This window comes from Uranotaenia lowii, chromosome 3, assembly GCF_029784155.1.
Source record: "Uranotaenia lowii strain MFRU-FL chromosome 3, ASM2978415v1, whole genome shotgun sequence".
Classification (NCBI taxonomy): domain Eukaryota; kingdom Metazoa; phylum Arthropoda; class Insecta; order Diptera; family Culicidae; genus Uranotaenia; species Uranotaenia lowii.
This window is the reverse complement of record NC_073693.1, coordinates 5,082,388-5,099,013: the sequence shown is the minus strand read 5'-3', so window position 1 is coordinate 5,099,013 and position 16,626 is coordinate 5,082,388. Positions and strand designations below refer to the sequence as shown.

At 31.2% G+C, this 16,626-nt stretch overlaps 1 protein-coding gene across 9 annotated transcripts in view; it reads right to left on the bottom strand.

Annotated features, from left to right (window-relative positions):
• Positions 1-16,626, bottom strand: part of LOC129755935 (acid sphingomyelinase-like phosphodiesterase 3b) — a 193,274-nt gene that overhangs the window by 137,106 nt on the left and 39,542 nt on the right. For all 9 annotated transcript variants that reach the window (XM_055752642.1, XM_055752643.1, XM_055752644.1 and 6 more), the window contains one exon: positions 3,866-3,934. In XM_055752642.1, the coding sequence (XP_055608617.1) occupies positions 3,866-3,934 (69 nt within the window). The remainder of the gene's footprint in view (positions 1-3,865; positions 3,935-16,626) is intronic.

Sequence of the window (16,626 nt, the reverse complement as noted above, 5' to 3'; positions counted from 1 at the left end):
AGACGCTAATAAACTTTGCATTGAAATGAAAATTCGCTCACGTAGTTTTAAAGGGTGGAAAATTGATTTAAGGAGTTCACTGCATTCTCGATATTGTCGTGATTATTCATCAGCTTGAGATGAAATTTTGTCCACCAGATTTTTGAGGGACAACACTCGATTTCAGATGTCATATTTTGGATCAAAGGTTGGAAAAAGGGGTCATCCGTACTAATTGTTAACTTTTCACGTATTGTCGTGATTATGCATCGGATTTTAATGATAATTTTCACATGAGAGATGATTTTAGGTGTAAAATGTTGAGCAAAGAATCGGCTAATGAGGTGATCCATACTAACTATTTATTTTTATTTTTGCAATAATCACGTTGTTATGCATCAGATTAAGACGAAAATTCATTCACGAGAGTATTGCAGGGAGAAAAATCGATTACTAATTTCAAATTTTGTTACATACGACAGAAAAGGGGCCTCTCAATAACCATTCAAACACTAACTTATCACATAGTAAAAGTTAATGCGAAACGAAGTTTGTACGAGTTCAGCTTGTATTTTCTAAAATTTAAACAGTTTGACTTTGAAGTTTGGTAAATTTATTTAAAAATCTAAAAAAAATATATACAAAGATGAATAAGATAAGTGTTTTAACGTTTTAAATGGATGGAACAATTAAAAAACTTATTTATAGAATTTAATTAATAACCCAAGGGAACAGCATTTTGGTGCCTATGGTTTAATGATTGATTTGGTAGATTTAAGCGTCCTGAACTCGAATCTGGAGTGTAACACCTTTAAAATGTACCAGTTTAAAGTGAATCAATCATTGGATGATCTAACAAACCTACGTTAAACAAAACATGTGATTCTGATTTTTTTATTACACCATTTTCATTCAATTAAGGAAAAATATTTTAAAGATGCATGATCTAAAAAAGTTAAATGTATTTCTGATATTAACAGTGTTCGGATTTAAAGCACTAATCTGCTAATCGCTAATAAGACTGCTTATTTTTGTTAGCAGTTTAATTTTTTCGCTAAATTTTGATTGAGCTATCGAATAAAAACTTCTTCTATTTTAAGACCGCTATGTTAAGGCCACTAAAGTCTGCTTCATTTAATATTGGAACAAATTCTTTTGCTCATTGTGGCGCTCCTAGTGGACGGATTTGGAAACTTTTTTCACCCACGTGTCGGGAAATTCATTACCTTTCACCATGTATTTATGTCATAACACTAAACGATAGCATTTTGTAAACAACCGCCATGGAAGCCGAACGGAGAGATCAAATTGTGCACAGTTTTCTTACGAGTACGAGTACGAGAATTTCTTCGAAACAGCAATGAATAATTTTTTTAATTTTTTTTATGAAAGAGTAAAGAAAATGCTACATTTGTATGAAAAACAAATTATGAATTCGTTAATAAATGACTGAACTACACGCAATTGTTTGTGTTCCAATATTAAATGAAGCAGACTTTACATCCGTCGAACTTGGTCAGCACTTGGTCGTACAGCTTTCGAGCACGGATTCTGGCCACATTGTTCTGCTTCAGCGTCCGATTTGGCTGTTTGCTGGCACGGAATGACCTTATTCCTTCCCGGAGACGAATTCGTCGCACCGTACTGTGAGCGTCCTGGAACTTATTGGCCAAATCGCGGTCTGAAAGATTGGGATTCCTCTTGACGGCCTTGATGACTTTCCCACGGAGTTTCCGGTCGACAGTTCCACTCCGACGCTTCGAATGCGGCTTCCGAGCCGTCGTCAATGTTTCCTTGTACTGCTTGATAACACGCCATACGGTATTTCTGGGCATTTTAAGCTGTTTAGCTAGCTTCGATGCCGACAACAATGGATTTTCAAGAAAACTGTGCACAATTTGATCTCTCCGTTCGGCTTCCATGGCGGTTGTTTACAAAATGCTATCGTTTGGTGTTATGACATAAATACATGGTGAAAGGTAATGAATTTCCCGACACGTGGGTGAAAAAAGTTTCCAAATCCGTTCACTAGGAGCGCCACAATGAGCAAAAGAATTTGTTCCAATATTAAATGAAGCAGACTTTAACTCTCATATATTTGTTTCAAACTCGCGTATTCTGATAGAAGTATTCTTTTGGCACAGAGAACAGACAAACATGCTCGAACAAAAATCTTCATCTTTGTCGTTCAAAAGTTCCAAATCAAATTTTCAAGTGCTCAGATTTCGTAATGGCGTAATCATATATAAACTCATTAATAATTAAATTAATGCCGCTCTAAAATAGACGGGTTAAATTTATTGCTAGATAAATGCAATAAGAGTCGTTTATTTTTGCACTACTGAGGCAGTCAAAATAACTAACAGTTTTGGAATAAGTTTTTACACTTCTTGAACGATTGTCGTCAGAGGAAGAAACGGATATATCCAGTCAAAAAAGAACATTCTAAACGTTCAATCTTACCCATCAGAACGGATTCTAGATATCTCGAAGTGGGTTACTTTCGAGTATTGGTTGTGCATCCAATTGTTCAAAAATTAATAAAATTTCTAGCTTAAAGGAAATAGCGAATAGCTTTTAAAATATTTTTCCATTATGCACATGACGAAGGTGTCACGAAACTTCAACAGCGATTTTCTTGAAAAATGCCAAACAGTTCTGACGACCTGTTCAAAACTGATCAAAAATTTTTCTTTTCTCAGTTTGACCAAAAAATAAAAATTGAATCAAAACGATCGTTGAAAATTTTACACAAGTTTCGTTGGCTAGCTTGTACGTCTGTTCTTTGTGCTTTAAGTATTTCCTCGAACTGAAAAGACATTTGGAGTGCGTTTTAGAATCAGACAATAGAAGTGTTTCTAGTCATCTCACACATCGGCCACATGCCATTCAAATTAACATTTTATCTCTTAAAGTAGGCCGCAACAGTCCTAGAAGAAAAATCCAATAAAAGTCCAACAGTATTAAACTATATTAAATTTTTTTTGATGATTTATAATTTTTTTTTTTATTTTTTTTTTTGCGATCGATTCTTTGCCCCAGCACTAGCTGGTTGTTTATAGTAAGTGACGAAGAAGCAATGTGATAGCAATGTGGCTTCTTCGTCACTTACTACAAACAACCAGCTGGTGATGGGGCAAACAATCACGCAAGTAGTTTAAAGCTATCGATAACACAATGTTCTAGCTCACATTTTCACCATCTTTTCGTTTCTTCTACCCAAAGCGCTCTAGCTTTGACCTTTCCACCTATCAATTTTCATTTCTGTCTTAATTGCTCTCTAATTTGAATTACAATTGCCGATAGGCCATAAACTTAAATAAGTATCTTCATTTATGAAAATCTATACCTTTGTTGATAAACGGGTATAATTTCTAAAGGTTTAAAAGAAGATATTATTGAAAATTTATATTAAAAAATTGTCACTGTCTTTCATTAAAAATTTCTAAAAAATTTAGTTGTAAACGATGTATATTCTAGATTTTCGATCAAAGTCAGTTATAAACTTGACATGCTCGAAATCAGAAGAAATTATTTCCTCCAGTTTTACAACCGATTGCTGAGAGCTGTTTGCCAAATAAAACACCACATTATTGTGAAATCCTTTCGCTCGGAAACTCCCCCGAAGCATGTTGAAACGACTTATTGCCCAAGTGGCCCATTATAATAGGGAACGAGAGCACAGCAAAGCTCATCCCTAAATCATTGCATCGTTTCAAGTCGTCGTCTTCTTCGTCATTTGGAACTTCTTCAAGTGCCATATAAGTAGAGGAACATGAACGAGGAACTCCCGCTGCCAGAAAACGAGCGAATAAGTCCTTCCGGGTTCCTTCATACAGCTTTTGTTGATCCCAACTATAATACTAGTCGAAGGAATACTACTTACTTCTGAGGATGTCTCCTTTGGTCGTGTAGAGGGAGTCGAAATGTAAATCCGTTATGTGCCAAAAGTATCCTGCAATCAAAAAGAAAAGTAAAGAATAGTAAGAAACAGATCGGAATAAGTAAGCGCATGTAAATATTGGGAACCAAATAAGTGAAAAAAAGCTGCTCGATTCCGATACACTTGTAGGCAAACATTCTCACACACTTACGAACATCCTTCTCTTACTTCGAGAATGGAGATTTTATGAAAGAACATGGGAAAATGTTGACGATCACACACAATCGATGAGCGAATATACAATTTCTTTTAAGAGACCAGGGAAGGAGGAATCTGCTTGTTCAAGAACATCACTGGGCGGTACAATCTCCCTACCGAATATATCCTGAAGAATGAATTGAGCTTTCCTCGTGCGCATCTTGTCCTTCTTTCCATTCACCCGGGCAAGCAGACAAACATACTGCATCACAAAAGCAGCCGAGACTGGCAAATTGAGCTTCATTTCAATGGGATCTTCCCAGCTTTGCCAGCCAGCCAGTCGATAAGCCTTTCTTCTTCATGCTTTCACTACGGGCTGGTTGAGAACTCGCTGTTGAAGTTACCTTGAAGCATTTCTTGGGGGTAACCAGCAGCTGACTAAAGGAATTTCCTTCAGTCATTGAGAAAACTGTTCTTTATTTTCCAAAAAAAATAAAATGATTTCCTTAAATGGCTATACATAAGTATAAAAACTCTGAAAAATAGATTTTTTTTATTTTTGTTTCATATTAACGTGAAAATTTGGTAGATTTTATGTCAATTCTATACTATTTAATATTATAATTCAAACTTAATGTTACTCAACATTTTCAACATTTTCAATTTTGTCATTTTTGTCATTTTTGTCATTTTTGTCATTTTTGTCATTTTTGACATTTTTGTCATTTTTGTCATTTTTGTCATTTTTGTCATTTTTGTCATTTTTGTCATTTTTGTCATTTTTGTCATTTTTGTCATTTTTGTCATTTTTGTCATTTTTGTCATTTTTGTCATTTTTGTCATTTTTGTCATTTTTGTCATTTTTGTCATTTTTGTCATTTTTGTCATTTTTGTCATTTTTGTCATTTTTGTCATTTTTGTCATTTTTGTCATTTTTGTCATTTTTGTCATTTTTGTCATTTTTGTCATTTTTGTCATTTTTGTCATTTTTGTCATTTTTGTCATTTTTGTCATTTTTGTCATTTTTGTCATTTTTGTCATTTTTATCATTCTATTTTTGTTTAAACATTCTGTCAGCTCTACATCAGAAATGCATGGCCTGGGAGAAATAAAAGACACACAGAAATGTGATCAGGAAAATCGATTCATCCGTGGAAGCGAAACTTATTTATTTCGTATTTTTATTATGGCATTTTCGAGGATCTTTTCGAGCCGGCCTGAGATGCACATAAAGAATCCGAAACAAGACAAAAACTGACGCTTCCAATGTAAGGAAAGGAACCTATAGATTCTCACCTTCATCCAAACTCCGATTCTTAGTTTGAAAACAATCTTCCCATCCCCAAAAAAATCTCAATCCGGCGCCATTCCAAGTGGAGGATTTTGACTGCAGGAACATCGTTTATCCAACGATTCCCGTAAAATGGAGTTCGATTTTCTGATTTTTTTTTTCCTTTTCGTCCTATATATTTCTGTCGAGGCTCGATGGTGTTGTTCCAATTCAAATAATTGGTTCGCATTGTTGTAGCATCAATCTCTCTCGACTGATAACAACGCTTCGGAGAATCGTTTGCAATCGTCGTAAAGCTCACCTCAGTCATCCCTCCGTCAGGCCTACCAAAATCCAGGGACAGGATTTTTCCCCGAAAAAAAAATGCCTCCCTAACGAATGTCATCACATGGAATTGGAAAAATGTCGAGAGGGAAAATTTTTCAGGAGCAAATCACCGAAAACGGACTAATCAAAAGACCATAGAAACAAACATATCGAATTCATTTTAATGATAAAGGCTTCAAAGCAAAAACAACCAATCGCCTAAACTAATAAATTCAAACCATCAAAACGGATCGAAACATGACACATTGCCCCTATTCCAAATCTCATTGCTGATGATGTAGATGGATGAAATTTTGATTGAACTCGGTGTTTCGTTATTTTGTATGGGTACTTGCAGCCTCTTTTTTCTGTCTGTATAAAAGCAATCGTTTTTCATGACGAGTTCGTGTGGGCGATATCGATTTGTCGTTGGTTGCCGAATCGATTCCCATTTATAAACGATTAACAATCAGCGAAAAATGTGTGACATTGCGTAGAGCGACACACTTTATGTGCAAGTTTGGCGCACTTTTCAATGGAGTTGGAGTTTATTCACTTCTTAGCTTGATTTGAGGGCTCTTTTGAAATGTAATTTGATTATTTTTTAAATTTGATTTAGTCAAAAAATAAAAATAAGAGAAAATGGATAAACATGTTAGATAATCATAAAAGCACATCAAATTTTAATTTTTAGTAAAACAATGTACTCATATTTTGTAAAATTATCTCCACCTCTATCTTTTAAGTGCATCTTGGTTACTTTTTGATGGTTTGGTCGCGAGTTAGTTGAGGTTTTATAGTCATTAGACCTTTCTCAAAACCTAGCTCAGAATGTTTTTTTTATCCATATTCAATTTTGCTAACGAATCTGGAAAATTTAAGCTTTCTGAATCTTCAAATTTTGTAGTAATTTAATTGATTTTTATAGAAAAAAAGTGAAGGTTTTGACTATCTCCAGCTTCAAATTAAAATAAGCACATGGTTTTTAGAAAGGGAGTAAGAGTAAAATAACCATAAAATAATCTTCATTTTGTTTGTTCCTAAAAAAAGTTAATTTGTTTGTTTTTTTAATGAAGATTTAATCATCGTTTATTTATTTGATAAAATTATTCTATTGACTAAATCGGTAAAATTTTAAAAAATTTTTAGAAAGAATATTTCTGAATTGAGAGATTTGTAGATGGATAGATGATAAGAATAAGGTGAAAGATGTGGAAGATGAGCGAAAGGGAAATTTTAATTTGAAAAACAGCACATTTCATCTCTTTGTTACTCACGGGTCTGCTACTTTGCCGTAGTAGATACAGATAGAATTGTAGCTCCCACCACACTGTGGAGAAGTTAATCCGAATCATCCGAGAATCACCCAGCGCAGCGAGCACTACTGACCAAACACTTACACTAGTGCCTACCGAAATGAAGGCCGAATGTGAACGCGCCATAATGCGAGAAGCTTTGTCGACCTTTTGTCGACTCACCGTTTCTGACAGTGTTGCCTGAGGTGTAGTCGTGTCATCCGCGAATGATGGCGTTTGATGCAAACCTAATCATCGGCTACACACACACCATTTGATTTTTTAATCTAAATACTTTAATAAAACTTAAGGGATTTAAGGGTAAATCAACAGTATCTCCTTTCTAAAAAGTGGGTGGTGTCTCCAGAAACCTTCTCTCGACTCCAAGTTGTTTCAAATTTTCAAGTTCAAACATACGTTGGTTCGAAAAAAAAGTTATGTAAAATTGAAAGGAAAACAGCCATAAACCACTGTTTTTGGAAGCGTGGTCTGGTTTGAATAAAAAACATTAAATTTTTAGAAAAAAAACACATTTTATTCAACTCTAAAATAGGGGAATTGAGGGGCAAATCGATTTTTTTGAGACTTCTTACTACAGAAAAGTATTGCAAACAAAATTTTGTTCATAAAGCGTTTGCATAAATTTTCTGGATTTACTTTTAGTATTATATTTACCATATTTGTGATAAGAATTGCAGCGTTAATGTAACTACACCACTATAATTGGAATGAAATTGCCTTTCTGGTGTACATTAACTTATTGCAGAAATGATGCGTTATTGTACTCAACATCAAATGGATGATTGAATTTAAGTGTTAGAAAATCTGACAAATTGCAAATTGACAAAAAAAAAAAATAAAAACAGCTACCTTTGAAAATTTGTCAAAAATTCTGTGTTGCGTATTTTGAAAATCTAAAAAGACTAGAATGAGCCCAATTGCGTTAAATTTCCAATCCTTTTTTCAAAATATACACTTGAACAATTTTTTTTAATTTTTTTTATTTTTAAAATCTAAAAAGACTAGAATGTGCCCATTTGCGTGAAATTTCCAATTCTATTTTCAAAAGTTTATCCTTGTGCGCAAAGTATAGTTTTTGACTTAAACTTTCTTGGACACAAGGTAAATTTTTTTAGCATTCCGTAGCTGATTCCGTAGTCTTTCTTTCGAAGCATGTTTTTCGAATTTTGTTTACACTTAGAATAACGGAAAACTGAATCGGCTGAGAAACTAGAAAGATATAGCGGTTGTAAAAGGGGAGTGTAAAATTGACTCTGCAGGTCTGATATGGATTTTTTTTGGCTTTTAGGGTAAGTCCTTATAAAAGTAACGATGCAAAAGAATTAGATTTAAAGAACTCATTGAGGGTCCGAGAATTATTTTAATCTTTGATCCACCATATGAAGCGCTTCTGATTTATAAAAATTCTTAAGTTTGTGACATTTTGATGTTTCTTGTAAAAAGTTTTCAAATTTGGAATCTGCAGCTAATTACTAAATTTTTTTCAATAGAAACACCTTTATAGAATATAGAAGTTGATGGATTAAAGTGCTAAATTGTTGATTTGAAGCACACGTGCTCCTAAGTTTCCGTGGCTCGTGATTTCCTAACATTTTTCTAAAGGTTGTTATTTCGATAAAAAAAAAAAGTTAGGATCCAAAAACGTGAATAGGATCTAATTGAATAATACAATCTTCGAATCATCATGCATTGAAAATTGGTAAATTTTGTGTTTCAACCTTTGAAAACTATCCAGCTTTGTCTTTATAATTGAATTGGAATCGAAAAGAAGCTTGTGAGTCATTTGATGATATTTATACTCAAATTTTTATGTCTTCAATGTCGGTTATCAATACATGTTAAAAAAGATTTACAATAAATAGTAAAGCATACCAACACAAGTAAACGAATCATTATGTTTATACCAGTGACTTCATTTTGCTGAATACAAAACGATCCTTCTCAGCAATCGTGCTCAGGTCAAATAGGCATTTCCGGTGGCAACTCTTGTCGCAATGCATTTTCCGGGGCTCAAGCATGTACACAACTCAATCCACAGCTATAGGAATACACTCCTGTAGGCCAAAGAGTTCCACAACGACCACCCCAGTAAACGCCATCATCAGCCAAGAAATCGATATTCAGCTCACGGGACCTCGAAATCCCTGCAATGGCAAATTCCGCACCACACACTATAGCACACCGCCTCATTAAGTGGCCAGGCCAGGCCGCACGTGAAATGCCAGCCGATTGGAAGAAAATTTTCCACATTGATGGCTGCCTGCAATGCAATTATGCATATTTTTGCGGAAGCACTCGGTCTCTGGCCGGAATGCTCGAATGCTCGAATGCTCAAATGGCACTGACATCTGTTGCCCGAATCGATTGGAGTTGAAAACTTCGAAAGACTGTGCCCGTCCCTGTTTTTCAAATGGACTTAAAACCTTATTAATGAGCTATGAGAGTCTTTAATCCCTGGCAATAGGATTCACTAGAAAGAATCTGTTTTCAATAGGAGAACCGTATTCCAGCCGAGGAGCTTTCCAACCATGTAAAGCATACAGTTTGATGTTATCCTAATTGATTCTTTCTGCCATTGCCGAGTGATAATGGCCCAATGATACGGCTCCTAATTTATTCAAATTTGATTCTCTCTAATGCTGATATTATTCAAATTGGCTTCGTTATTTATCGAGGTGCTTATTTTTTCGTCGCTTTCGTCAGACCCCTCCTACTACATATCTAGGGGTGGAATTTTCCATACATTTTCCGATGATCTGGTAGAGCAAAGCAAAACGAAGTGCCTAGTGGAAAGTTAGAATTAGTTTTTTTTTAGCTGAGGAACAGAAGACAAGCCATTTAACTGCGCTGTCGATTGCGATAGGCAAAGTTTGAACCCAAACCATTCCATCGGATGTGTCCTTAGGTAAACGCGTGCCCTGTCGGACATCTGTGACCTTCTGAATAAATTTTGATTGGAGCTTAAAGCGCTTTTGTTTAAATCCTTCCATTTGGTGAAAAAAATTTCTCGTTGATTTCAATTACTTTTGAATGAATTTTGAAATAGAAATAACTCATTTTGAAGTTTTCAAAGTGATTTAAGTGATATATACGAAAACCCTCAAAAATTTTTTAAAAGGATTAACAATTTATTTGAAACCGATTGAAGCTTTTCCCTCGACTTGGATTTTGTATTTCGATTATCGAAAATAATTTCCTTGAGCCTGCCCATTCGAACCATAAAACCTTGCTCTTTTGGAAAATTTTTCGCAAGCTGGAATATTTGCCACCTAAACGTAAAAAAAACAATGCAAAAACATCTGGGCCAAAACAGCATTCATCTCGCCTCAAAGTAAAGCAAAGGCAGGTGAGATAACAGTTCTTTCACCTTTTCAGCATTGTAGAAAGGTCGGGCAAGAGCGGGGTTAACAGCCATCCTTAACAGGACCCAACAGCAATCGGCAGAAAAAAAGAACAATAGTCACGAGCCGCCCAATGAATGAAAGCAAGTTGGAAGAAAGTAAGTACGATTGCAGATACACGCGGCGTCAGGCGGCTTTGAGCGAAGTGACAAAGAAAAGCTTCTTCTGCTCGGTTGTCGAGATCAAAGTCCCTCTCGAAGACAATGGGAAAATTGTTAGGGTGGAGAATTGCAGCAGCCTCCCATTCATTGTTTGAGATAAACCTCTTCACACACCCTCGCCCAGCTTTCTTCAACCGACGACATCACTGAATGTTTCCAGTCCAGTCGTGAGTACAAAAGAACTTGACATTTGACTTTGCCACTTTTGCTACGAGGACGACGACGACGTGGTCTGTTCTTTTGTAAAGTTGTTTGTTACTCGCTCAATGGCTGTGCTTTCCAAGGACCGAGACGTCGTCGTCGTCGTCGCGACGCTCCAATGTGCTTACGACGAATGGCGGCATCCCGCACGAAGAGACACAAGCAGGCAGGCAGATTGTTATTTAAATCAGTTTCCGGTGGTGGATTTTGCTCTTTTTTCTGTTGGTTTCCGGCGACCGGCAAAAATCTGTAACAGTTTGGTATCATTCGTGTATGAGTTGTACATTGTCTCAGGGGGTTGTTTATATGTTTGTAGATTGCTATTGTTAAACAAACATATTCCGGGAATTTATAGCTCAAGGTTGAACGATATCATACCCTTTCTTGGATATTTTCAAGAACTGAAACTTTGAAAAATTTCGTGGAACTCAAAGATTTGGTTAAAAAATTATTCAATTTAACTGTCTTAGACGAAACATCAGAAAATGGTGGTACATACCTCGTTCGCTTGTGGAAACATCAAATTTTGGCACATGAATCAAAATCGAACGGTTTTCATGAACGACATCACCGAATATTTTTCTCTATAACAGGACAATAATGAATAATATTCAAACAAATATTGAAAATATTTTTACACTATTTTGAATGATGATAAAATACAACAACTAAAACAGAATTTTAAAATACCAACAAAAAACTCAAAAATGAAAAAAATATGAAATTTTTATAAAAATTAAAATATTTTAAACAAAAAAAAAAAAAAAATGACGTTAAAAACGAAAAAACTATAAAAAAAAGACAAAAATGACAAAAATGACAAAAATGACAAAAATGACAAAAATGACAAAAATGACAAAAATGACAAAAATGACAAAAATGACAAAAATGACAAAAATGACAAAAATGACAAAAATGACAAAAATGACAAAAATGACAAAAATGACAAAAATGACAAAAATGACAAAAATGACAAAAAATGACAAAAATGACAAAAATGATAAAAATGACAAAAATGACAAAAATGACAAAAATGACAAAAATGACAAAAATGACAAAAAATGACAAAAATGACAAAAATGACAAAAATGACACAAAAATGACAAAAATGACAAAAATGACAAAAATGACAAAAATGACAAAATGACAAAAATGACAAAAATGACAAAAATGACAAAATGACAAAAATGACAAAAATGACAAAAATGACAAAAATGACAAAAATGACAAAAATGACAAAAATGACAAAAATGACAAAAATGACAAAAATGACAAAAATGACAAAAATGACAAAAATGACAAAAATGACAAAAATGACAAAAATGACAAAAATGACAAAAATGACAAAAATGACAAAAATGACAAAAATGACAAAAATGACAAAAATGACAAAAATGACAAAAAATGACAAAAATGACAAAAATGACAAAAATGACAAAAATGACAAAAATGACAAAAATGACAAAAATGACAAAAATGACAAAAATGACAAAAATGACAAAAATGACAAAAATGACAAAAATGACAAAAATGACAAAAATGACAAAAATGACAAAAATGACAAAAATGACAAAAAATGACAAAAATGACAAAAATGACAAAAATGACAAAAATGACAAAAATGACAAAAATGACAAAAATGACAAAAAGACAAAATGACAAAAATGACAAAAATGACAAAAATGACAAAAAATGACAAAAATGACAAAAATGACAAAAATGACAAAAATGACAAAAATGACAAAAATGACAAAAATGACAAAAATGACAAAAATGACAAAAATGACAAAAATGACAAAAATGACAAAAATGACAAAAATGACAAAAATGACAAAAATGACAAAAATGACAAAAATGACAAAAATGACAAAAATGACAAAAATGACAAAAATGACAAAAATGACAAAAATGACAAAAATGACAAAAATGACAAAAATGACAAAAATGACAAAAATGACAAAAATGACAAAAATGACAAAAATGACAAAAATGACAAAAATGACAAAAATGACAAAAATGACAAAAATGACAAAAATGACAAAAATGACAAAAATGACAAAAATGACAAAAATGACAAAAATGACAAAAATGACAAAAATGACAAAAATGACAAAAATGACAAAAATGACAAAAATGACAAAAATGACAAAAATGACAAAAATGACAAAAATGACAAAAATGACAAAAATGACAAAAATGACAAAAATGACAAAAATGACAAAAATGACAAAAATGACAAAAATGACAAAAATGACAAAAATGACAAAAATGACAAAAATGACAAAAATGACAAAAATGACAAAAATGACAAAAATGACAAAAATGACAAAAATGACAAAAATGACAAAAATGACAAAAAATGACAAAAATGACAAAAATGACAAAAATGACAAAAATGACAAAAATGACAAAAATGACAAAAATGACAAAAATGACAAAAATGACAAAATGACAAAATGACAATGACAAAAATGACAAAAATGACAAAAATGACAAAAATGACAAAAATGACAAAAATGACAAAAATGACAAAATGACAAAAATGACAAAAATGACAAAAATGACAAAAATGACAAAAATGACAAAAATGACAAAAATGACAAAAATGACAAAAATGACAAAAATGACAAAAATGACAAAAATGACAAAAATGACAAAAATGACAAAAATGACAAAAATGACAAATGACAAAAATGACAAAAATGACAAAAATGACAAAAATGACAAAAATGACAAAAATGACAAAAATGACAAAAATGACAAAAAATGACAAAAATGACAAAAATGACAAAAATGACAAAAATGACAAAAATGACAAAAATGACAAAATGACAAAAATGACAAAAATGACAAAAATGACAAAAATGACAAAAATGACAAAAATGACAAAATGACAAAAATGACAAAAATGACAAAATGACAAAAATGACAAAAATGACAAAAATGACAAAAATGACAAAAATGACAAAAATGACAAAATGAACAAAATGACAAAAATGACAAAAATGACAAAAATGACAAAAATGACAAAAATGACAAAAATGACAAAAATGACTAAAAATGACAAAAATGACAAAAATGACAAAAATGACAAAAATGACAAAAATGACAAAAATGACAAAAATGACAAAAATGACAAAAATGACAAAAATGACAAAAATGACAAAAATGACAAAAATGACAAAAATGACAAAAATGACAAAAATGACAAAAATGACAAAAATGACAAAAATGACAAAAATGACAAAAATGACAAAAATGACAAAAATGACAAAAATGACAAAAATGACAAAATGACAAAAGTGACAAAAATGACAAAAATGACAAAAATGACAAAAATGACAAAAATGACAAAAATGACAAAAATGACAAAATGACAAAAATGACAAAATGACAAAAATGACAAAAATGACAAAAATGACAAAAATGACAAAAATGACAAAAAATGACAAAAATGACAATGACAAAATGACAAAAATGACAAAAATGACAAAAATGACAAAAATGACAAAAATGACAAAAATGACAAAAATGACAAAAATGACAAAAATGACAAAAATGACAAAAATGACAAAAATGACAAAAATGACAAAAATGACAAAAATGACAAAAATGACAAAAATGACAAAAATGACAAAAATGACAAAAATGACAAAAATGACAAAAATGACAAAAATGACAAAAAATGACAAAAAATGACAAAAATGACAAAAATGACAAAAATGACAAAAATGACAAAAATGACAAAAATGACAAAATGACAAAAATGACAAAATGACAAAAATGACAAAAATGACAAAAATGACAAAAATGACAAAAATGACAAAAATGACAAAAATGACAAAAATGACAAAAATGACAAAAATGACAAAAATGACAAAAATGACAAAAATGACAAAAATGACAAAAATGACAAAAATGACAAAAATGACAAAAATGACAAAAATGACAAAAATGACAAAAATGACAAAAATGACAAAAATGACAAAAATGACAAAAATGACAAAAATGACAAAAATGACAAAAATGACAAAAATGACAAAAATGACAAAAATGACAAAAATGACAAAAATGACAAAAATGACAAAAATGACAAAATGACAAAATGACAAAAATGACAAAAATGACAAAAATGACAAAAAGACAAAAATGACAAAAATGACAAAAATGACAAAAATGACAAAAATGACAAAAAATGACAAAATGACAAAAATGACAAAAATGACAAAAATGACAAAAATGACAAAAATGACAAAAATGACAAAAATGACAAAAATGACAAAAATGACAAAAATGACAAAATGACAAAAATGACAAAAATGACAAAAATGACAAAAATGACAAAAATGACAAAAATGACAAAAATGACAAAATGACAAAAATGACAAAAATGACAAAAATGACAAAAATGACAAAAATGACAAAAATGACAAAAATGACAAAAATGACAAAAATGACAAAAATGACAAAAATGACAAAAATGACAAAAATGACAAAAATGACAAAAATGACAAAAATGACAAAAATGACAAAAATGACAAAAATGACAAAAATGACAAAAATGACAAAAATGACAAAAATGACAAAAATGACAAAAATGACAAAAATGACAAAAATGACAAAAATGACAAAAATGACAAAATGACAAAAATGACAAAAATGACAAAAATGACAAAAATGACAAAAATGACAAAAATGACAAAAATGACAAAAATGACAAAAATGACAAAAATGACAAAAATGACAAAAATGACAAAAATGACAAAAATGACAAAAATGACAAAAATGACAAAAATGACAAAAATGACAAAAATGACAAAAATGACAAAAATGACAAAAATGACAAAAATGACAAAAATGACAAAAATGACAAAAATGACAAAAATGACAAAAAATGACAAAAATGACAAAAATGACAAAAATGACAAAAATGACAAAATGACAAAAATGACAAAAATGACAAAAATGACAAAAATGACAAAAATGACAAAAATGACAAAAATGACAAAAATGACAAAAATGACAAAAATGACAAAAATGACAAAAATGACAAAAATGACAAAAATGACAAAAATGACAAAAATGACAAAAATGACAAAAATGACAAAAATGACAAAAATGACAAAAATGACAAAAATGACAAAAATGACAAAAATGACAAAAATGACAAAAATGACAAAAATGACAAAAATGACAAAAATGACAAAAATGACAAAAATGACAAAAATGACAAAAATGACAAAAATGACAAAAATGACAAAAATGACAAAAATGACAAAAAATGACAAAAATGACAAAAATGACAAAAATGACAAAAATGACAAAAATGACAAAAATGACAAAAATGACAAAAATGACAAAAATGACAAAAATGACAAAAATGACAAAAATGACAAAAATGACAAAAATGACAAAAATGACAAAAATGACAAAAATGACAAAAATGACAAAAATGACAAAAATGACAAAAATGACAAAAATGACAAAAATGACAAAAGTGACAAAAGTGACAAAAATGACAAAAATGACAAAATGACAAAAATGACAAAAATGACAAAAATGACAAAAATGACAAAAATGACAAAAATGACAAAAATGACAAAATGACAAAAATGACAAAAATGACAAAAATGACAAAAATGACAAAAATGACAAAAATGACAAAAATGATAAAAATGACAAAAATGACAAAAATGACAAAAATGACAAAAATGACAAAAATGACAAAAATGACAAAAATGACAAAAATGACAAAAATGACAAAAATGACAAAAATGACAAAAATGATAAAAATGACAAAAATGACAAAAATGACAAAAATGACAAAAATGACAAAAATGACAAAAATGACAAAAAATGACAAAAATGACAAAAATGACAAAAATGACAA